The sequence below is a fragment of the Mobula hypostoma genome, chromosome 7 (genome assembly GCF_963921235.1).
Source record: "Mobula hypostoma chromosome 7, sMobHyp1.1, whole genome shotgun sequence".
NCBI lineage: Eukaryota > Metazoa > Chordata > Chondrichthyes > Myliobatiformes > Myliobatidae > Mobula > Mobula hypostoma.
Genome location: NC_086103.1, coordinates 14,257,519 through 14,281,150, shown reverse-complemented (window position 1 = coordinate 14,281,150; position 23,632 = coordinate 14,257,519). Strand labels below are relative to the sequence as shown.

Here is a 23,632-nt window from a genome sequence, read left to right as displayed (position 1 = left end):
ATTAAATTAAATTAGTAGTGCAAGATGCGAGCAAAAACAAAACAAAAAGAAAAATAATATTCAGATGCTGTTTATGGGTTCAATGCCCATTCAGAAATCTGATAGCAGAGGGGAAGAAGCTGTTCTTGAAATGTTGAGTGAGTGTCTTCAGGCTCCTGTACCTCCTCCCTGACGGTAGCGATGAGATGAAGGCATGCCCTGGGTGATGGCTGTCACCTTTGTAGTCATTGTCTTTTGGAGGTGTCCTCGATGCTCGGGAGGCTGGTGCCCACGATGGAGCTGATTGAGTTCACATCTTTCTGCAACTTTTCCTGATCCTTTGCAGTGGGCCTCCCACATAGCCCTCCATTTTTCTATCATTCATATGTCTTCTAAAAGTGTCTTTAAAGTCCCTAATGAATCATTATAGTCATAGAGCACTACAGCACAGAAAAAGGCCCTTGGCCCATCTAGTCTGTACTAGTCTAGTCTTCTGCCTACTCCCATTGACCTGCACCGGGACCATAGCCCTCCCTATCCCTCCCATCCACGTACCTATACAAACTTGTATTAAAAGTTGAAATCAAACTCTTGCGCTGGCAGCTCGTTCCACACTCTCACCCCCTCAGAGTGAAGAAGCTCCCCCTCAGGTTCCCCTTAAACACTTCTCCTCTGTATTGTCTGTGTTTCGAGCCCGGTGTCAGGCAGATGAACAACAGAGCCTATTCAACATGGTGATGGTACAGTCTGGGTCCCTCTGCCAGGGACATTGGCGTGGGAGAAGGTGATGATTTCCTTTTGCTTATCCTGTCTGTGGATTTGAAGGATTTTAAAGAGGCTGCTAGCTGCATCTCTCAATTTTCACAAACATCAATATTCACAATCATAGAGACAGGCTGTTCAGCCTGCTGAGTGTGCTGGTCATCAATCTCCCAGTTACACTACAGTAGCCTCCAACAACCTCCCCATTACACTACTGTAGCCCCCAAGCCTCCAACAACCTCCCCATTACAAGACTGTACCCTCCAACAACCTCCCCATTACACTACTGTAGCCTCCAACAACCTCCCTGTTACATTACTGTAGCCTCCAACAACCTCCCCGTTACACTACTGTACCCTCCAACAACCTCCCCGTTACACTACTGTAGCCTCCAACAACCTCCCTGTTACATTACTGTAGCCTCCAACAACCTCCCCGTTACACCACTGTACTCTCCAACAACCTCCCCATTACACTACTGTACCCTCCAACAACCTCCCCGTTACACTACTGTAGCCTCCAACAACCACCCTGTTACATTACTGTAGCCTCCAACAACCTCCCCGTTACACTACTGTACCCTCCAACAACCTCCCCGTTACACTACTGTAGCCTCCAACAACCTCCCCATTACACTACTGTAGCCTCCAACAACCTCCCCGTTACACCACTGTACTCTCCAACAACCTCCCCATTACACTACTGTACCCTCCAACAACCTCCCCGTTACACTACTGTAGCCTCCAACAACCACCCTGTTACAATACTGTACCCTCCAACAACCTCCCCATTACAATACTGTAGCCTCCAACAACCACCTGTTACAATACTGTACCCTCCAACAACCTCCCCATTACACTACTGTAGCCTCCAACAACCTCCCCGTTACACTACTGTACACTCCAGCAACCTTCTTGTTACACTACTGTAGCCTCCAGCCTCCAACAACCTCCCCATTACAAGACTGTACCCTCCAACAACCTCCCCATTACACTACTGTAACCTCCAACAACCTCCCCATTACACTACTGTACTCTCCAACAACCTCCCCGTTACACTACTGTACCCTCCAACAACCTTCCCGTTACAATTCTGTACCCTCCAACAACCTCCCCATTACACTACTGTAGCCTCCAACAACCTCCCCATTACACTACTGTACTCTCCAACAACCTCCCCGTTACACTACTGTACCTTCCAACAACCTTCCCGTTACACTACTGTAACCCCCAACAACCTCCCCATTACACTACTGTACTCTCCAACAACCTCCCCGTTACACTACTGTACCCTCCAACAACCTTCCCGTTACAATACTGTACCCTCCAACAACCTCCCCATTACACTACTGTAGCCTCCAACAACCTCCCCGTTATACTACTGTACCCTCCAACAACCTCCCCATTACACTACTGTAGCCTCCAAGCCTCCAACAACCTCCCTATTACACTACTGTAGCCTCCAACAATCTCCTCATTACACTACTGTAGCCTCCAAGCCTCCAACAACCTCCCCATTACAAGACTGTACCCTCCAACAACCTCCCCATTACACTACTGTAGCCTCCAACAACCTCCCCGTTACACTACAGTAGCCCCCAACAACCTCCCCGTTACACTACTGTAGCCTCCAATAACCTCCCCGTTACTCTACTGTTCTGTCTGGGTAGCCTCCAACCTGATGGCATGAGCATCCATTTCTCTTTCCGCTATTTATTTGCTTTTCCCCTTCCCTTCCCTCCTCTTCCATTCCCCACTCTTGCCTCTTCCCTCTTCTCACCTACTTATCACCTTCCCCAGTGCCCCTCCTCCTTCCCTTTAGCCCATGGTCCACTCTCCCCTCCTATCAGATTCCCTCTCCTCCAGCCCTTTACCTTCCCCTCCCACCTCACTTCACCCATCACCTTCTAGCGAGCTTGTCCTCCTTCCCCTCCCCGCAGCTTTCTATGCTGGCATCTTCCCATGTCCTTTCCAGTCTCGATGAAGAGAAGAAGTAAGAGGCTAGAGTGGGGAATAGAAGAGGGAAGGAGGAGGGGAAAAGCTACGGAAAGGAAAAATTGATGTTCCTGCTATCAGGTTGGAGGCTACCTAAACAGAGTATGAGGTGTTGCTCCTCCTCCCTGAGGGTGGCCTTATTGTGGCAAGAGAGGAGGCCGTGGACTGACGTGTCAGAACGGGAATGGTAATCAGAATTAAAATGTTGGCCACCAGGAAATTCCACTTTTGGCAGATGGAGCAGAGGAGCTTGACAAAGAAGTCCCCGATTGTTACTCCAGAGCCTTCCCCATGAGCGGGTACAGCTGCAAGGCAGCAGAGGTTTGAGATCAGAGTTTCCTTCTCGTAGACGAACTGCCCAGCATGGCTGACAAGCCCGATCTTCCCGAAGCGACTGGGTTTAAGGCGTCAGTAGCCCACGCCTGCCCCTTCTCCTGTCAGTAGAAACGTGAAGGCCGAGAACTGAACTTGGTTGCCAGAGGCTATTTGAGCCGCACACCATTGGGAGCATTGAGTAGGTAGTGTCGCCACCACCCCCACCCCCCACCGACTGTGAGAACCTTAAGGAATCAGTTCTTTGGTAACACGTACAAGATGCTGGAGGGATACAACGGTAGTTACAGCTCAGGATGTCAGAGAACGAAGCTCGATACCAGCATCCTCTGTAAGAAAGTTCGTACGTTTTCCCTCAGGAATGTGTGTGTTTCCTCCGGGTGCTCCAGTTTCCCCCATAGCCTAAAGATGTACCGGTTAGGAGATTAATCATCCATTGTAAATTGTACAGTGATTAGGCTAGGGTTAAAATTCTTGCCATAGAGGGGGTACAAAGAAAGTTCACCAGATTGATTCCTGGGATGGCAGGACTTTCATATGATGAAAGACTGGATCGACTAGGCTTATACTCTCTGGAATTTAGAAGATTGAGGGGGGATCTGATTGAAACATATAAAATTCTAAAGGGATTAGACAGGCTAGATGCAGGAAGATTGTTCCTGATGTTGGGGAAGTCCAGAACGAGGGGTCACCGTTTGAGGATAAAGGAGAAGCCTTTTAGGACCAAGATGAGGAAAAACTTCATCACACAGAGAGTGGTGAACCTGTGGAATTCACTGCCACAGGAAACAGTTGAGGCCAGTTCATTGACTATATTTAAGAGGGAGTTAGATAAGGCCCTTGTGGCTAAAGGGATCAGAGGGTATGGAGAGAAGGCAGGTACAGGGTTCTGGGTTGGATGATCAGCCATGATCATACTGAATGGCGGTGCAGGCTCGAAGGGCCGAAAGGCCTACTCCTGCACCTATTTTCTATGTTTCTATGTTTCTAAAATGGTGGGTTGCTGGGTGGCATGTCACTAAATACTTATTGTATCTTTGGGTTTTTTTTTACTGCATTGGATCCAAAGTAACAATCATTTCATTTTCCTTTACACTGGTGCACTGATGAATGACAATAAACAAGCTTGAATCTTGAATAGTTCTGTGTCCAATGCCTTCCTGTGGCCACCTTGTTTGAGCCAGACTGCCAACAGGAGCCGTTGCAATGCCTCAGTGACTCACACTTGCCTGTGTGTGCTTTGGCACTCAGTCCGGAGAGATTCTTTCCATCGGCTGCTGTGTGGCTATGAAGATATTTCCTAGTTCCACCCTGCCTCTGGACCACAACCACAAAACCTGCTTGTTTTTGCGTCCTTCTCCACACCAAAACATGAAAGTATCCTGCCTTAACCTCCAAAACACGAGAGATTCTGCAGATGCTGGAAGTCCAAAGCAACACACACAAAATTCTGGAGGAGCTCAGCAGATCAGACAGAATCTATGGAGAGGAATAAACAGTCGACACTTTGGGCCAAAACCCTTCATCAGGATTCACCGTCCTGACGAAAATTCCTGCTACTTCACTCGCCCCATCACTGAAATGTTTCCACAACCTATCGACTCACTTTCAAGGACACTTCATATCATGCTCTCGCTATTTATTGATTATTTACTTACTATTATTATTACCTTTTTTCTTTTTGTATTTGTATGGTTTGATGTCTTTTGCCCGTTGATTGTTTGTCCGTCCTGTTGAGCGCGGTCTTTCATTGAATTCATTGTATTTCTTTGTACTTACTGTGAATGCCCACAAGAAATTGAATCTCAGGTACTTTGACAATAAATTTACTTTGAACTTTAGGTAGAATAAAAAGTCAGAATTGGGTTTATTATCACTGATATATGTTGTGAAGCAACACACATCAAAGTTGCTGGTGAACGCAGCAGGCCAGGCAGCATCTCTAGGAAGAGGTACAGTTGACGTTTCAGGCCGAGACCCTTCGTCAGGACTAACTGAAGGAAGAGTGAGTAAGAGATTTGAAAGTTGGAGGGGGAGGGGGAGATCCGAAATGATAGGAGAAGACAGGAGGGGGAGCGATGGAGCCAAGAGCTGGACAGGTGATTGGCAAAAGGGATATGAGGGGATCATGGGACAGGAGGCCCAGGGAGAAGGGAAAGGGGGGGGCGTGGAACCAGAGGATGGGCAAGGGGTATAGTCAGAGGGACAGAGGGAGAAAAAGGAGAGAGAGAGAAAGAATGTGTGTATGTAAATAAATAACAGATGGGGTACGAGGGGGAGGTGGGGCATTAGTGGAAGTTAGAGAAGTCAATGTTCTTCCTTCAGTTAGTCCTGATGAAGGGTCTCGGCCTGAAACGTCGACTGCACCTCTTCCTAGAGATGCTGCCTGGCCTGCTGTGTTCACCAGCAACTTTTATGTGTGTTGCTTGAATTTCCAGCATCTGCAGAATTCCTCTTGCTTGTATATGTTGTGAAATTTATTTTGCAGCAGCAGTACAATGTAATACATAAAAAATAACTATGTTAGAATAAGAAATATAAGAAAGAAGTGGGGCAAAAAGAGAACAAAGTACTGAGGTAGTGTTCATGGGTCATGGACTGTTCAGAAATCTGATGGTGAAGGGGAAGAGGCTGGTCCTGTGTACCTTCAGGCTCCTGTACCTCCTTCCTGATGGTAGCAAAGAGAAGAGGGCAGGTCCTGGGTGATGGGGGTGCTTTACAACAGATGCCACCTTTTTGAGACATCAGATTTTGAAGGGGTCCTTGATGCTAGAGATGCTGGTGCCTGTGATGGAGCTGACTGTATTTACAACTTTCTGCAGCTTTTCCCGATTCTGCGTTCTGACCGTGTGCATTGTGCACTCACCAGAGCGCTGAGCTGATCCCACAGCCTCCAGGCACACTTTCAAGGACTCTACAGCTCGTGTGCTCAGAATGATTTATTTTCTTTTTTATTATTTGTCTTCTTTTGCACATTGATGGTTTGTCCGTCTTTGTCACTTACTGTAGAGCATTTCTGTAAATTCTGTTGGATTGGTCTGAACAACAGTCTTGGCCTGACACATCCGACTGTTTATTCATTTCCATGGATGCTGCCTGACCTGCTGAGTTCCTCCGGCATTTTGTGTCTGTTGCTTTGTTTTATTTCTTTATTTTCCTGTAAATGACTGAAAGAAAATGAAGTTCAAGATTGTATATTAGATTAGATTAGATTAGATTATGAGGACACACAGTCCTCTTTTATTGTTTAGTAATGCATGCATTAAGAAATGATACAATATTCCTCCAGTGTGATATCACAGAAACACAGGACAGACCAAGACTGAAAAACTAACAAAACCACATAATTATAACATATAGTTACAGCAGTGCAACAATACCATAACTTGATGAAGAACAGGCCATGGCACAGTAAAAAAGTTCAAAGTCTCTCGAAAGTCCCACATCTCACGCAGATGGGAGAAGGAAGAAAACTCTCCCTGCCATGCCCGACCACAGTCCGACACTGAGTCGTCCGAAAACTTCGAGCTCCGATCAGCCCTCCGACACCGAGTACCGAGCACCATCTCTGCCGAGCGCTTCGACCCCAGCCTCGGTCGCCAGCAGCAGGCAAAGCCGGGGATTTTGGGGCCTTCCCTCCGGAGAATCTCGATCGCACAGTAGCAGCGGCAGCGAACCGGGCATTTCAGAAATTTCTCCAGATGTTCCTCTGCTCCTCACATTTGTCTTCATCAAATCAGAATTGTGCACGGCTACTACTTACAAATACGGTATCATTTCACCGGAAAGGCTATGCGCGCAGCGTCGCGCCGCCATCTTCTCCCGCCTTGTATGTTGACATAGACGTACTCCGATAACAAAATGTACACGTGCTTCCAAGTGCTCTGAAACCACGTCCTTAATAATCGACTCCAGCGTATCTCCAGCCACTGAGATCAGACTAACTGGCCTATAGTTGCCTTTCTTCTGCCTCTCTCCCTGAGGAAAAGAAGGGCGACATTTATATAAAATTCAGAGCATGGTGGGAACTCAATTGGGAGATGGGTGTAAAAGGAGGGAAGAAGTCATGCTTACACATTTACCTATTGAACATACTTGGTTGAATAATTCCCTGTTCAGAATTAATAGGCATGGTACAAGCATCTGCAGGGAGTGTGCTTGTCAGGAAATGGTGCAGTATATATTGTTTAAATGCAGTTCCTATGAGCTGCAAAGGAAACATGTACAGCAAAAGGCTAAACTGAGAACTTCAGGACAGACACCGTTTAACATGGAAAGTTTGTTACGATATCACTGTCATCAGAATGTATATAAGTGAGTTTTTGACTTTCTGAAAAGCATTAGATGTTTTGATATTATTTTTTTTGGGAGAGGGGGTGGAATTTAGTGGGTATACTTCCTGCCTCTTTGCTCCACACTCCAACTCAGTAGGTGGCAGTAATACATCTTATGTTGGTTTGCCCATCGCCATTAAACTTCACAAGAAGGTGAAGGGGTATCGATGATCCTGAAACCCTCAGTGACACGTAACCACACGGGGATCTCAGTGGGGGGGCACGTATCTGGTGCACGTGGGGCTTGGAGCTTGTTTGTGGTTGGAAGGTAGCGTTTCATGTGTATGCCTGTGTACCTCGTCCAATGATACTTGCTCTCCACTGGCAGGCAAAACCAGGACCAAGGACAAGTACCGGGTCGTGTACACTGACTACCAAAGGCTGGAGCTGGAGAAAGAATTTCATTACAGCCGCTACATCACAATCCGCAGGAAGTCTGAGCTGGCTCTCTCGCTGGGGCTATCTGAACGCCAGGTCAGTATCCCTGAGGACTGCCTTCCCCTCCTCAATTTAGCATGTCTTAACAATTTTCCAGTTTAACAATTAATTTTCTGCTTATAAACATGTAACTGTTTAGTATGTTCCCTAGTGGTCATAGTATGTATTTACAGTTGTTCAGTGTGTCCCCTAGTGGTTACAGTTATTCTGTCTCTTTCTGGAAGCTTCTCTGATGTTGCATTATTTGAGTAGGGGCTATCTGATTGGTTAACTCTTATCTATACATTTAAAAGGAATGCTTTTCATCTATGGTATAAAAAGAACTGAACACATCCGCCCACCATATTTATTCATATTACTTCTTTCTGTCTGTTATTCCCAATTTCCAGTTCCCTTCGTTCTATTAGCACCTAATAATACAATTGTGAAGCAATAAGTTTTGTGCCTCTTTCCTGACTTCTGAAAGAACTTTGGCTCAAAACATCAGAATCCAGCAGCAATGACCCCCACCAATTTATATTGTTGCACTACAGAAAACATCCTATCCAGATGTTTAGCACGGAAACTGCTCTGCCCGTGACCACAGGAAGCTGCAGAGAGTTGTGGACGCAGCTCAGCACATCACAGAAACCAGCCTCCCCTCCACGGACTCTGTCTACACTTCTCACTGTCTCAGTAAAGCAGCCAGCAAAATCAAAGTCCCCACCCATCCCGGACATCCTCTCTTCTCCCCTCTCCCATCAGGCAGAAGACACAAAAGGCTGAAAGCACGCCCCACCAGGCTAGAGGACAGCTTCTACCCCACTGTTATTAGACTCTTAATCAAACCTCTTATATAATAAAGGTAAACTCTTCCCCAGGGCACCACTGCTCAATATAAGAGGACATGGCTTTAAGGTAAGGGGTGGGAAGTTCAAGGGCGATATTAGAGGATGGTTTTTTACTCAAAGAGTGGTTTTTGCGTGGAATGCACTGCCTGAGTCAGTAGTGGAGGCAGATACACTAGTGAAGTTTAAGAGACTACTAAACAGGTATATGGGGGGTTATATGGGAGGCAGGGTTTGAAGGTTGGCACAACATTGTGGGCCGAAGGGGCTGTAATGTGCTGTACTATTCTACGTTCTATGTTTCTATGTAATTGTATACTCAATGGCCACTTTATTAGGTACACCTGTACTCCTACCCATTAATGTAAATATCTAATCAGCCAATCGTGTGGCAGCAACTCAATGCATAAAAGCATGCAGACGTGGTCAAGAGGTTCAGTTGTTGTTCAGACCAAACATCAAAATAGTAAAGAAATGTGATCTAAGTGACTTTGACTGTAGAATGATTTTTGGTGCCAGATGGGGTGGTTTGAGTATCTCAGAAACTGCTAATCTCCTGGGATTTTCATGTGCTCCATTCTCTAGAGTTCACACAGAGCTGGGCAAAAATTAAAAAAAAAAGCATTCAGTGAGCGTCAGTTCTGTGGATGAAAACTCCTTGTTAATGAGAGAGTTCAGAGGAGAATGACGAGACTGGTTCAAACTGACAGTAACTCAAATAACCACACGTTACAACAGTGGTGTGTAGAAGAGTATCTCTGAATGCAAAACGCATCGAACCTGGAAGTGGATGGGCTACAGCAGCAGAAGACCATGAACGTGCTCCCAGTGAACACTTGATTAGGTGCAGGAGGTACAGTAGGTATCTAGTAAAGTGGCCACTGGGTGACCCTGGCCCTGTGTTCTCCACATGCTCTGTGCTCCTTCCCCACTTTGAGTGATCTGTGGGACAGAAGTTCCTGGGAGTCAGTGGGGTAGGGTAACTCTGGCATGGACGGTCCCAAGCCCGGTTGTAAAAGGAAAAGAGTTGGGGGTGAAGCTAGCAACCCCATCCTGAAAAAACTCTGTGCTACAGAAACGCCAACAGAAGCTCCAAGCACCTCATCCCTGGGAGAGGAAGGATACACGAGCAAATGGAATACATCTGCAGGCAATGTGAAGGATTGGCACCAGACAGAGGACTCTCGCGAGCTACTGACAATGGTCTATGCTCCTGTAGGGGTCATGGGGCTTCAGTGAGTAAGTAGGTAGGGTAGGCTAGGGACAGGCTTCACGGGTTGAGTCTGCCTGTAGCTGCTTTTGAGAAGTTGGTAGTGAGCTGCCTTCTTCAGCTCTTGAGGTATGGGGTCACCCAAAGCACCCTTAGGGGTTCTAAATTACAATATTTCTTTAGATAATGAGAACACTCAGTCCTCCTTTATTGTCATTTAGAAATGCATATATGATACAATGTTCCTCCGGAGTGATATCACAGAAAACAGGACAGACCAAAGACTAACACTGACAGGACCACATAATTATAACATATAGTTACAGCAGTGCACAGCAATACCATAATTTGATGAAGAACAGACCATGGGCACGGTAAAAAAAAAGTCCCAAAGTTCCCGAGCCGATCGACTCCCGAGTCCCCGATAGCAGGCGGCAAAAGGGAGAAACTCCCTGCCGTAAACCTCCAGGCACCGTCAACTTGCCGATGCCTTGGAAGCAGCCGACCACAGCCGACACTGAGTCCATCCGTCTGAAAACTATGAGCCTCCGACCAGCCCCTCCGATACAGCCTCCTGAGCGCCATCCTCTGCCAAGCACCTTTGACCTCGCTCTGGCCACTGAAACAAGCAAAGCCGAGGATTTTGGGGCCTTCTGCTCCGGAGATTCTGGTTACCACATAGTAGCAGCGGCAGCGAAGCGGGCATTTCAGAAAATTTCCAGATGTTCCTCCGTGCTCTCACGTCTGTCTCCATCAGAATTGTGCACGGTCCCCTACTTGACAGATTACAGATATCATTCACCGGAGAGGCTGCGCGTGCTGCCGTCGCGCCGGCATCTTCTCCTTTTTCATTGGGAGTTTAAGGAGAATTGCCACGGCGTCAGATTCGCACAGTTTCTACGGATGTACCGTGGACCGTGGAGAGCATTCTGACCGGTTGCATCACCATATGGTATGGAGGGGCCACTGCACAGGGTCAGAAATAGCTGCAACAATTTGTGTGTACAGACAGCTCCATCCTGGGCACTCGCCTCCCAGCATCGAGGACATCGTCAAAAGTCGATACCTCATACAGCAGTATCCATCATTGGGGACCCCCATGCCCCCTTCTCATTGCTACAACATTGCTTCTCAACGTTTCAGGAACAGCTTCTTTCCTCTACCCTCACATTTCCGAATGGACAATGAACCCATGAACAACATCTCACTATTTTTCTTTTCTCCTTATGTGACGTTTTTCAGACATAAAATAAATGTTTGTTATTGTACTTTATAGTATATTTTGTTTCTTGCCATATTCTCTCAGATGCTGCATCAATGAGGGGGCATGTGCTACAATGAGAGTTTGGACAAACTTGGGTTGTTTTCTCCGGACCAGTGGAGGCTGAGGGCAGATCAGACGGAGGTGTATAAGATTATGACTGGCATAGAGTAGACAGACAGTATCTTTTTCCCAGGGTTAAAATGTCTAGTACCAGAGGGCATGTATTTAATGTGAGAGGGAGCAAGGTCAAGGGGGATTTGATGCATAAAATTTTTTTACACAGTGGTAGGTGTCTGGAATGAGCTGCCTGGGGTGGTGGTAGAGGCAGATACATTGGAGACTTTTAAGAGGTGCTTAGATAGATCCACGAATATGAGGAAAATGGAAGGATATGGATAAACACGCACAAAATGCTGGAGGAACTCAGCAGGCCAGGCAGCATCTATGGAAAAAGGTCCAGTTGACGTCTTGGCCAGGATATGGATATTGTGTAGGTAGAGATTAGTTCAGATACTGATTACTAATGTAATCGGTTCAGCATAACACTGTGGGCTGAAGGGCCCGTTCCTGTGCTGTACTGGTCTATATTCTGTGTTCTAAGTGGTTGGTGGAGTTTCCACTCTGGAGTAGCTGAGAAATCAGCCAAGAAGTTCAGGAGGTCATAAACACAAGCAATGAAGGGTTTCGGCCCGAAACATCGACCATTCTGCAGATGCTGGAAACCCAGAGTAACACAAACAGTGCTGGAGGAACTCATCGGGTCAGGTAGCATCTGCGGAGGGGAATGGAGATTTCCTGTACCTGCCTGCACTGCACTTTCTCTGTAACTGTGACACTTTATTCTGCATTCTGTTATTGTTTTACCTTGTTCTACCTCAATGCACTGTGTAATGATCTGATCTGTATGAGCAGTTTTTCACTCTATGGCAGTATACGTGACAATAATAAACCAATTTACAGATTTACCAATTTAGAAAAGTTTTCTTATCAGGAATTGGATAATTACGTCCATAAATCGGCCTGGCTTTGCACTCCTACAGTGGAATGCTCTCACCTCAGGCATCGAACGGCTGAAGTCATATCCCTTCTGATTTATATTTACCAATCTATTCTGTTTAGTTCTGGTCGCCTCATTGTAGGAAGGATGTGGAAGCTTTAGAGAGGGTGCAGAGGAGATTTACCAGGTTACTGCCTGGATTACAGAGCATGTCTTATGAACCTGAACGAGCTGGAGCTTTTCACTTTGGAGCAAAGGAGGATGAGAGGTGACTTGATAAAAGTGCACAAGATGATCGAGTGGATAGCCGGAGACTTTTTCCCCAGGGTGGAAATGGCTAATATGAGGAGGCATAATTCTAAGGTGTTTGGAGGAGGGTATTGGGGGGAATGTCAGAGGTAGGTTTTTTTACACAGAGACTGGTGGTTGTGAGTGGAACACATTGCCCGGCGTAGTATAGAGGCAGATACATTATGGTCATTTCAGAGACTCTTAGATAGGCGTATAAAAGATAGAAAAATGGAGGGCAATGTGGGAGGGAAGGGTTAGACTGATTTTAGAGTAGTTAAAGGCTGGCATAACATTGTGGGCTGAAGGGCCTGTACCGTGCTGTAGTGTTCTGTGTTCTGCGGTAAATGCGGGTTCTTATTTAAGAATAAATTGGACAGATACATGGATGGGAGGTGTATGAAGGGATATGGTCCGTGTGCAGGTCAGTGGGACTAGGCAGAAAATGGTTCGGCACAGCCAAGAAGGGCCAAAAGCCCTGTTTCTGTGCTGTTATGTTCTATGGGTTCTATGGTTCTATAATTTAAATTTACCAATTTACCATAGAACCAGATTTTGATTAATTTGTCACAAACATTGTGGTTTTGGAGCAGCAATACAGTGCAATGTATAAAAATTACTGCAAGTTACAATAAGAATATATATTAAATAAATAATAATAATTGATAGATACAGTACTGTGCAAATGTTTTGGGCACATAGCAGAGGTGCCTTAGACTTTTGCACAGTACTTTAGTAATTTTATTTATTGCACTATACTGCTGCTGAAAAAAGACTAATTTCATGACATAGTGATGATAAAGCTGATTCTGATATGGGTCTCTATTGTGGACTGAGAGTGGGAAGGGGGCAGGGAGAGGGGAATCATGGTTGGGGAAAAGGGGAAGGGAGAGGGGAGGAAGCGGGAAGCACCAGGGAGATGTTCTGTGATGATCAATAAACCAATTGTTTGGAATCAAATGACCTTGCCTGGTTTCTCAGGGCAGAGTGTGTCTGCACCCATGCCACACCCTGCCCCTTGGCACTCCTTGTCTGCCACCTGTCCCTCACCCTCCCGCAGCACTCCACCCTCACCACTCCCAATGTCCTTTGCTCCCGCCAGATTTACAGACTGGGTCTCCACTCCACGTTGACAAATACAGTACTGGGTAAAGCCTATGGCACCCTGGCTCTATATGCTACAAGAGTTTTGCACAGTACTGTAGATATTTAGATAGATAGATAGATAAATAGATGGGTAGATGGATAGATAGATAGACAAGCAGATGGATAGATTGATAGACAGACAGACAGACAAATAGATAGATAGATACATAGATGGGTAGATGCATGGATAGATAGGCAGATAGACAGACAGATAGGTATATAGATAGATAGCCCGTTGCGTGGATGGATGAATAAATAAATAAGTAGTACAAAAAGCAAAATGGTGGGTTTGTCTTCATGGACGGTTCAGAAATCTGATGGGAGAGGGGCAGACTGTTGAGTGTGTTTCTAGCCCTAAGCTGCACCTCGTCCCCGATGGTGTGATGAGGAGAGGGCAGGTGAGGTGTACCTTGGTTAGGATGGACCCCTTGGGGCTAAGGAGGGGATGACATTGTTTAGCATTGGGTCATGGTCCTGTTTCTACTGTTGTGAGACACTACACTCATTCTGACCTCATGTCTCTTTCCCCTTTCTCTGTGTCCCAGGTGAAAATATGGTTCCAGAACAGACGGGCGAAGGAGAGGAAGATTAACAAGAAGAAGATGCAGCAGCAGTCTCAGCAAGCCAGTTCCACCACCGCCAGCCCCAGGGCGCTGCCAGCTGTTGGACTGGTCAGCAGTAGCAGCAACCTCGTCCCCCAGCCCCTGCACCTCAACATCAAAGAGGAGTACCTGTCCTAACCCAACTGCAGCCACCCTGTCCACCAGCGACCCCTGCCTCCATCCCCCTCCCCCACCATGGCCAACGCGAAGAGAGAGCTCATCAATGGCGAAATCAGTGTCTCAAGACTGTCACTTCCACCCCCTCATTGAGAGGGAAGAGGTGGCGATGGGATGGGGCGGAGGGAGGGCTGTTTACATGGTTGAACGGGGTGCGTGGGGAACGGTCACCAGGTTGCACAGGATTCGGGCTTGACCCCTGACCCCTGACTCCAAACATCAGGTCGTCAGTGAGACTTAAGTACCTGAGGACCTGATATCAAATGGAAAAGGTTGGACACAGATGATGATGGTTTAGGGACTGTGCCTTAAGGCTGCTTACAGCTTATCTTTCCCATCTGATTGAAACGTGTTTGGATTTACTGATAGATAGGATGTACTATACTTCATGTGGTTTGAAGACCTTTGTGTCTTTTTAAGACAGAGTGAAGAGATGAGATGAGCTTTATTTGTCACATACAAGAGAAAATCTGCAGATGCTGGAAATCCAGAGCAATACACACAAACTGCTGAGGAACTCAACAAGCAAGACAGTATCAATGGAAAAGAGTAAACAGTTGATGTTTTGGGCCGAGACCCTTCATCAAGACTGGAGAAAAAAGATGAGATGTCAGAGTAAGAAGGTGGGGGGGAGGGGAGGAAGAAATAGAAGATAGTAGGTGATGGGGTAAAGTAAGGAGCTGGGGAATTGATTGCTGAAAGAGATAAAGGGCTGGAGAAGGTGGAATCTCATTCTGGAACTGGAATGGGCCTTAAATCTGGTCCATTGTAAACTGTACATGACTGAGAGTCAGAGGGCACAGCCTCAGAATAGAAGAACGTCCATTTAGAACAGAGATGAGGAGGAATTTCTTCAGCAGAGGGTGGTGAATCTGTGAAATTCATTGCCACAGAGAGCTGTGGTGGCCAAAACATTGATATATTTAAGGCAAAGGTTGGTAGGTTCTTGATTAGTCAGGACATTAAAGGTTCTGTGAAGAAGGCAGCAGAATTGGGTTGAGAAGGATCATCAATCAGCCATGATGAAACGGCAGAATAGACTCAATGTGCTGAAAGGCCTAATTCTGCTCCAATGTCTTGTGGTCTTCAGGGGAATAAAATGCCCTCTTAAGTACCATGTGGACAGTTCACTGAAATCATCTCTCATTCTGCAGGGTGCATGGGAAAGGTCTCGGCCTGAAATGGTCATAGGAGCAGATTAATTTATTTATCACGTGTACGTGGAAACACGCAGTGAGATGTGTAATTTGTGTTAACGACCAGCACAACCGAACGATGTGCTAGGGGCAGCCTGCAAGTGTCACCACACATTCCGGTGCCAACACAACATGTCTGCAGTGCTTGACAGACCACAGAACACAACAGAACAACAAGAGCAAAACAAGCCACGTTCCTCCCTCCCTCCCTCATGGGATGAGATTGAGACAAGTAGAACAACAACATTTAAAATACAGGTTCAGATTCACATTCATTTATTTATCACTCGTGCACAGAAACAGCAGTGAAATGTGCCGCTTGTGTTAACAACCAACATACCCAAGGATGTGCCAGTGTCGCCACACATTCCGGCACCAACATGTCCCGCCCACAATGCTCGGCAAAACAACGCAGAACACAACAAAAGAAACAGCAAAGCAACCCCCTTTCCTTCCTCACACCCACCTACCCTCTCACAGTCCCATTTCCCACTGATCCTCTCACAGTCCCATTTCCCACTGATCTTCTCACAGTCCCATTTCCCTCCTACCCTCTCAGAGTCCCATTTCCCACTGATCCTCTCACAGTCCCATTTCCCACTGATCCTCTCACAATCCCATTTCCCATTGATCTTCTCACAGTCCCATTTCCCACTGATCCTCTCATGGTCCCATTTCCCTCCTATCCTCTCAGAGTCCCATTTCCCACTGATCCTCTCACAGTCCCATTTCCCACTGATCCTCTCACAGTCTCATTTCCCATTGATCTTCTCACAGTCCCATTTCCCACTGATCCTCTCACAGTCCCATTTCCCATTGATCTTCTCACAGTCCCATTTCCCACTGATCCTCTCACAGTCCCATTTCCCATTGATCTTCTCACAGTCCCATTTCCCACTGATCCTCTCACAGTCTCATTTCCCATTGATCTTCTCACAGTCCCATTTTCCACTGATCCTCTCACAGTCCCATTTCCCACTGATCCTCTCACAGTCCCATTTCCCATTGATCTTCTCACAGTCCCATTTCCCACTGATCCTCTCACAGTCCCATTTCCCATTGATCTTCTCACAGTCCCATCTCCCACTGATCCTCTCACAGTCCCATTTCCCACTGATCCTCTCACAGTCCCATTTCCCACTGATCTTTTCACAGTCCCATTTCCCTCCTACCCTCTCAGAGTCCCATTTCCCACTGATCCTCTCACAGTCCCATTTCCCACTGATCCTCTCATGGTCCCGTTTCCCTCCTACCCTCTCACAGTCCCATTTCCCACCGATCTTCTCACAGTCCCATTTCCCACTGATCCTCTCACAGTCCCCTTTCCCACTGATCCTCTCACAGTCCCATTTCCCACTGATCCTCTCACAGTCCCATTTCCCACTGATCTTCTCACAGTCCCATTTCCCTCCTACCCTCTCAGAGTCCCATTTCCCACTGATCCTCTCACAGTCCCATTTCCCACTGATCCTCTCACAATCCCATTTCCCATTGATCTTCTCACAGTCCCATTTCCCACTGATCCTCTCATGGTCCCATTTCCCTCCTATCCTCTCAGAGTCCCATTTCCCACTGATCCTCTCACAGTCCCATTTCCCACTGATCCTCTCACAGTCTCATTTCCCATTGATCTTCTCACAGTCCCATTTCCCACTGATCCTCTCACAGTCCCATTTCCCACTGATCCTCTCACAGTCCCATTTCCCATTGATCTTCTCACAGTCCCATTTCCCACTGATCCTCTCACAGTCCCATTTCCCATTGATCTTCTCACAGTCCCATTTCCCACTGATCCTCTCACAGTCCCATTTCCCACTGATCCTCTCACAATCCCATTTCCCATTGATCTTCTCACAGTCCCATTTCCCACTGATCCTCTCACAATCCCATTTCCCACTGATCTTCTCACAGTCCCATTTCCCACTGATCCTCTCATTGTCCCGTTTCCCTCCTACCCTCTCAGAGTCCCATTTCCCACTGATCCTCTCACAGTCCCATTTCCCTCCTACCCTCTCAGAGTCCCATTTCCCACTGATCCTCTCACAGTCCCATTTCCCACTGATCCTCTCACAATCCCATTTCCCACTGATCTTCTCACAGTCCCATTTCCCACTGATCCTCTCATTGTCCCGTTTCCCTCCTACCCTCTCAGAGTCCCATTTCCCACTGATCCTCTCACAGTCCCATTTCCCTCCTACCCTCTCAGAGTCCCATTTCCCACTGATCCTCTCACAGTCCCATTTCCCACTGATCCTCTCACAATCCCATTTCCCACTGATCCTCTCACAGTCCCATTTCCCACTGATCCTCTCACAATCCCATTTCCCACTGATCTTCTCACAGTCCCATTTCCCACTGATGCTCTCATGGTCCTGTTTCCCTCCTACCCTCTCACAGTCCCATTTCCCACCGATCTTCTCACAGTCCCATTTCCCACTGATCCTCTCACAATCCCATTTCCCACTGATCCTCTCACAGTCCCATTTCCCACTGATCCTCTCACAGTCCCATTTCCCACCGATCTTCTCACGGCCCCATTTCCCTCCTGCCCTCTCACAGTCCCGTTTCCCACTGATCCTCTCACAGTCCCATTTCCCTCCAATGAGAATGCAGGGTGACTTGGACAGACTGGGTGAGTGGGCAGATGGAGTTTAATATGGATAAATGTGAGGTTTTCCACTTTGGTGGTAAGAACAGGAAGGCAGATTATTATCTAAATGGAGTCAAGTTAGGAAAAGGGGAAGCACAATGAGATCTAGGTGTTCTTGTACATCAGTCACTGAAAGCAAGCATGCAAGTACAGCAGGCAGTGAAGAAAGCTAATGGCTTGCTGGCCTTCATAACAAGGGGAATTGAGTATAAGAGCAAAGAGGTCCTTCTGCAGCTGTACAGGGCCCTGGTGAGACCACACCTGGAGTACTGTGTGCAGTTTTGGACTCCAAATTTGAGGAAGGACATTCTTGCTTTTGAGGGAGTGCAGCGCAGGTTCACAAGGTTAATTCCAGGGATGGTGGGACTGTCATATGTCGAAAGATTGGAGCGACTGGGCTTGTATACTCTGGAATTTAGAAGGCTGTGAGGGGATCTTATTGAAACATATAAGATTATTAAGGGATTGGACACGCTGGAGGCAGGAAGCATGTTCCCGCTGATGGGTGAGTCCAGAACCAGAGGACTCAGTTTAAGAATAAGGGGTAGGCCATTTAGAACGGAGTTGAGGAAAAACTTTTTCACCCAGAGAGTGGTGCATATATGGAATGCTCTGCCCCAGAAGGCTGTGGAGGCCAAGTCTCTGGATGCTTTCAAGAAAGAGGTGGATAGAGCTCTTAAAGATAGTGGAATCAAAGGTTATGGGGATAAGGCAGGAACTGGATACTGATTGTGGATGATCAGTCATGATCACAGTGAATGGCGGTGCTGGCTCGAAGGGCCGAATGGCCTACTCCTGCACCTATTGTCTATTGTCAATCCTCTCATAGTCCCATTTCCCACTGATCTCCTCACAGCCCCATTTCCCACTGATCTTCTCACAGTCCCATTTCCCTCCAATCTCCTCACAGCCCCATTTCCCTCCAATCTCCTCATAGTCCCATATCCCACTGATCTTCTCACAGACCTATTTCCCTCTTGTTCCCTCACAGCTCCATTTCCCTCCGATCCTCTCACAGCCCCATTTCACTCCTATTCTCTCAAAGTCTCATTTCCCTCCGATCTCCTCACAGCCCCACTTCCACAGATGCTGCCTGACTCACTGAGTTTCCCAAGCACTTTGCTCTTTTTTGCTCCAACTTCCAGCATCTACATTCTCAGAGTCATAGAGCAGTACAGCACAGAAACAGGCCATCTGGCCCATTTAGTCCATGCTGAACCATCATTCTGCTTAGTTCCATCGACCTGCGCTTGGGCCATATCCCTCCATGTCCCTGCCATCCATGTACCTATCCAAATTTCTCTTCAATGTTGTAACTGAACCCACGTCTATCACTTGTGCTGGCAGCTTGCTCCACCCTCTCACCACTCTCTGAGTGAAGGCGTTGCTCCCCGTGTTCCCCTTAAACATTTCACCTTTCACCCTTAGCCCATGACCTCTTGTTGTAGTCCCACCCAACCTCAGCGGAAAAAGCCTGCTTGCATTTATCCTATCTATACCCCTCATAATTTTGTATATCTCTATCAAATTGTGTTGGGCACGTGGCCAAGTGGTTAAGGCGATCATCTAGTGATCTGAAGGTCGCTAGTTCGAGCCTCAGCTGTGGCAGCGTGTTCGTGTCCTTGAGCAAGGCACTTAATCACACATTTCTCTAGTGTCTGTGCGAGGACTGGCGCCCCACACAGACTTCCAATCTGCGCCTTGTAAGGCATGAAAATGCCCGACGCAGGCCTCTCATGGTCTGAGTCGATGTTCCCTCCCCTCCCCTATTGATCTCCCCTCAATCTTTTACACTCTAGGGATAAAATCCTGACCTATTCACCCTTTCCTTATAACTCAGCTCTTACGTGTTTTAAGTTCTGGAAGGTATAGCCGCAGTCGATTTATTGTCTCCCATGGGATAATTCTCCATTGCAGGTGAAAGTCTGTAGCTGTCCCTTCATTCCTGGACCTGTGGACAATATTGTAGACACAGCCTCATATAACGGGCAATGAGATACATTAACCCTGACAAAGGGACTCCACCTGAAACGTCAGTTGTTTATTCCTCTGACCTGCCGAGTTCCTGCAGCATGTGTTTCTCTGAGACTCAAACTCTCCTGCAAGAAAATGGCCGGCAGATTGTTCACCTACCTAAACGTTTGCTGTTCATTTTCAGTGATTTATTTTCATTGCGATACCCATTTCTTCTTGAACATTAACAAATTTCAAACTCTCATCAAATAACAGTTGCAGTTTGCTATTTCATTCCACAGAGGCAGGTTTTTACACAGACATTGGGTGGGACGTGCTGCCTGGGTGAGTGGTAGAGGCAGAAACACTGGAGAATTTTAAGGGGCATTTAGGTAGGCACATGAATGTGAGGAAAATGGAAGGATGTAGACATTGTGTAGGCAGAGGGGGTTAGTTTATTTGAACATTTGATTACTAATTTAATTGGTGCGGCACAACACTGTGGGCCGAAGGGCCTGTTTCTGTGCGGTACTGGTCTATGTTCAATATAAAAGATCACACTTTTTGCCTCATGTTCTATTTCCTATCCCCTTGCCTGTTTAAATCCACCTCAGCCTCCTCATAAGAGCTAATATTGCCCTCAAACTTATATTATCAACAAATTATATTTATCATGTGATCTTTCCTTTTAACTCTTGGGAGGAGTAACCACAGGGGCTTTAAAACACATCATTTTGTTCAAAACCTTTGCTAGTGTTGGAAGTAGAAACTGGAGATACTGAGGCTATTTAACCAACCATCCAAAACCGTCCAATCATTGACAAGGAGTTTGTTTGCTCTTTGATTGGCTGATAAGATGGGCCTCTCTGATTGGGTGGGTTGGCCAGCCACTGAATGGAGTGCTTTGCAAAAGCATTGGAGGGAAGTGGGTGAGTGTATGATGGGGCCCTCAGGTTTGTTTAATGTGTGTTGACAGGTGTCCTCAGTGTAACGTGGTGGTGGGATGGCTCCTGTATGATAGTGAGACCCAATGTAGATCGGGAGACCACTTCGCTGAGCGTCTCTGCTCCGTTTGCCAGAAAAAGAGGGATCTCCCGGTAGCCCATTCCCATTCTGACATGTCTATCCACGGTATCCCCTATTGATGTGATCAGGCTACCCTCAGGTCGGAGGAGTATATATTCTGTCTGGGTAGTCTCCAACCTGATGGCATGAACATCAATTTCTCGAACTTCTGGTAATACCCTCCCCCCTCCATCATTCCCCATTCCCTGTTCCCTCTCTCAGCTATCTCCTTACCTGCCCATCACCACCCCTGTTGCTCCTTCTCCCTCTCTTTTACCATGGTCTTGTACCCTTTTCTATCAGATTCCCACTTCTCCAGCCCTTTGTCTCTTTCACCAATCAATGTCCCAGCTTTTTATTTCACCTCTCCCCCTCCCAATTTCACCCACCACCCACCACCTTGTACTTATTCCTCCCCTCCCCCCACCTCCTTGCTCTAACTTTTCATCTTTTTTCCAGTCCTGATGAAGGGTCTCGGCCCGAAATGTCGATTGTCTATTTATCTGCATAGATGCTGCCTGGCCTGCTGAGCTCCTCCTGCGTTTTGTGTGTTGTGTAGAAACTTTAATGACGTTATTACAATGGGCTTGCCTTCTGATTCTTAAATGTACAACTAATTTGCTGTGTATTGTTTGTGATTTGTATAATAGTCAATGAAAGTTTAGAATCATGAGTCATTCCCTTGACTCCAATCAAATTTGTCTGCTGAATGGGTCATTATGCACACATCCTGTGCATTGAGTGGTGTTAGGCATGATCATTAGCCAACATGAGTGAATATTGTGTGCCTCATCATCTAACTCTCACCTCCCCCTGGTGCTCCTCCGCTTTCCCTTTCTCCTATCGTCCATTGTCCACTCCTATCAGAGTCCTTCTTCTTCAGCCCTTTACCTCTTCCACCTATCCACCTCCCAGCTTCTCACTTCATCCCCCCCTCCCCAAACCATCCATCTTCCCCCTGGCTTGTATTCCTTCCCCTCCACCCAGCTCCTTACTCTGGCTTCTGCCCCCTTCCTTTCCGAGCGGCACACGCAGAATGCTGGAGAAACTCAGCAGGACGAGCAGCACCTATGGAAAAGAGTGCAGTCGATGTTTCGGGCCGAGACCCTCCTCATGCCTTCCTTTCCAGTCTTGATGAAGGGTCTCTACTCGAAATGTCAACCGTTCATCCCCTCCGTAGACGCTGCCTGACCTGCTGAGTTGCTGCAGCATTTTATGTGTTGCTCACTGTACGGGGTACATACACCAGCCTGTGGGAATAAAGACTGCTTGGAGTGTATTGAATAGCCAATGGGAGAGGACATTGTGTGTTAAGGTGGCACTGGTGAAGCCATGGCGATGATGTGCTAGCAGCAAACAAAACAAACAAAACTATCACTTACTGTATTAATCACACGTTTTTCTCAGCTACGATCACTGTAATCAATAGCCTGTAAATTCCCTTTCGGAGCAGAGCTTGTGAATCACCTGTATGACCTGGCATTTTTGCAGTGTGAGCTGGAGTCCGGAAGATGCAGGACGGTTGTGGCGTGACAGATACAGGCCTAACTGAGGCCTGGGGCCCAAGCCCAAGAGTGGAGAATGAGCCAAAGCTTGGCCACTGCCGGAGCGGACTTGGAGGCGATTTGATGCGGCAGTAACTGAGGCGAGGCGAGTGGTCCTGACACTGAGAGCAAGAGATGACCTGAAGTTTGGCTGATTTAAGTGTTAGGCCACATTGAAAAGGTCAGGGTGTCAGGGCCAGAGGCAAGTGACCGGTGTTCAGCTTGCTGCTGCACAAGAATTATTAGACTGTGCGCAGAAATGGGGCTGTGTCCTGCAACTAATGGACTGCAGTGATGACTGGCTTCGTGCTGTGGAGTCACTTTCATGCACTTCAGTTCTGAGTGTTATTTCCTTAGTTTTATTGTTTGCACTATTTGTTTTGTTTCTGACCATTGTGTGTTTGTTGGTCTTTTTAAATGGGTTCTATTGGGTTTCTTTGTTTTGTGGCTGCCTGTAAGGAGATGAATCTTAACGTTGTACATAGTATACATACTTTGATAATAAATGTACTTTGAACTTTGAATGTATTCATTAGCTGATGGGAGTGAAAATCATGAAGAATGAAGATTGCATGGGACATATTCATTAGCCAATGGGAATGAAGATTGCATGGGACATATTAGCCAATGGGAATGAAGATTGCATGGGTCATATTCACTAGCCAATGGGAATGAAAATTGCATGGGGCATATTCATTAGCCAATGGGAATGAAGATTGCATGGGACATATTTATTAGCTAATGAGATTGGCGATTGCATGAGGCATATTCATGAGTCAGTAGAACTGGAGATTGCTTGGGGCATATTCTTTGGCCAATGGGAGTGGAGATTGTGTGGCACATATTTATTAGCTGATTGAAATGTAGAACATA

The 23,632-nt window shown here is 46.8% G+C and overlaps 1 protein-coding gene across 2 annotated transcripts in view; it reads left to right on the top strand.

Annotated features, from left to right (window-relative positions):
* LOC134349149 (homeobox protein CDX-1-like) overlaps positions 1–16,384 on the top strand; it is a 47,448-nt gene extending 31,064 nt beyond the window's left edge. The window contains exons 3-4 of one of the 2 annotated variants that reach the window (XM_063053056.1): positions 7,731–7,876; positions 14,118–16,384. In XM_063053056.1, the coding sequence (XP_062909126.1) occupies positions 7,731–7,876; positions 14,118–14,312 (341 nt within the window). In that variant the 3' untranslated portion in view covers positions 14,313–16,384. The remainder of the gene's footprint in view (positions 1–7,730; positions 7,877–14,117) is intronic. The other variant, XM_063053057.1, reaches the window with a different exon arrangement.
* The last annotated feature ends 7,248 nt before the right edge of the window (positions 16,385–23,632 follow it).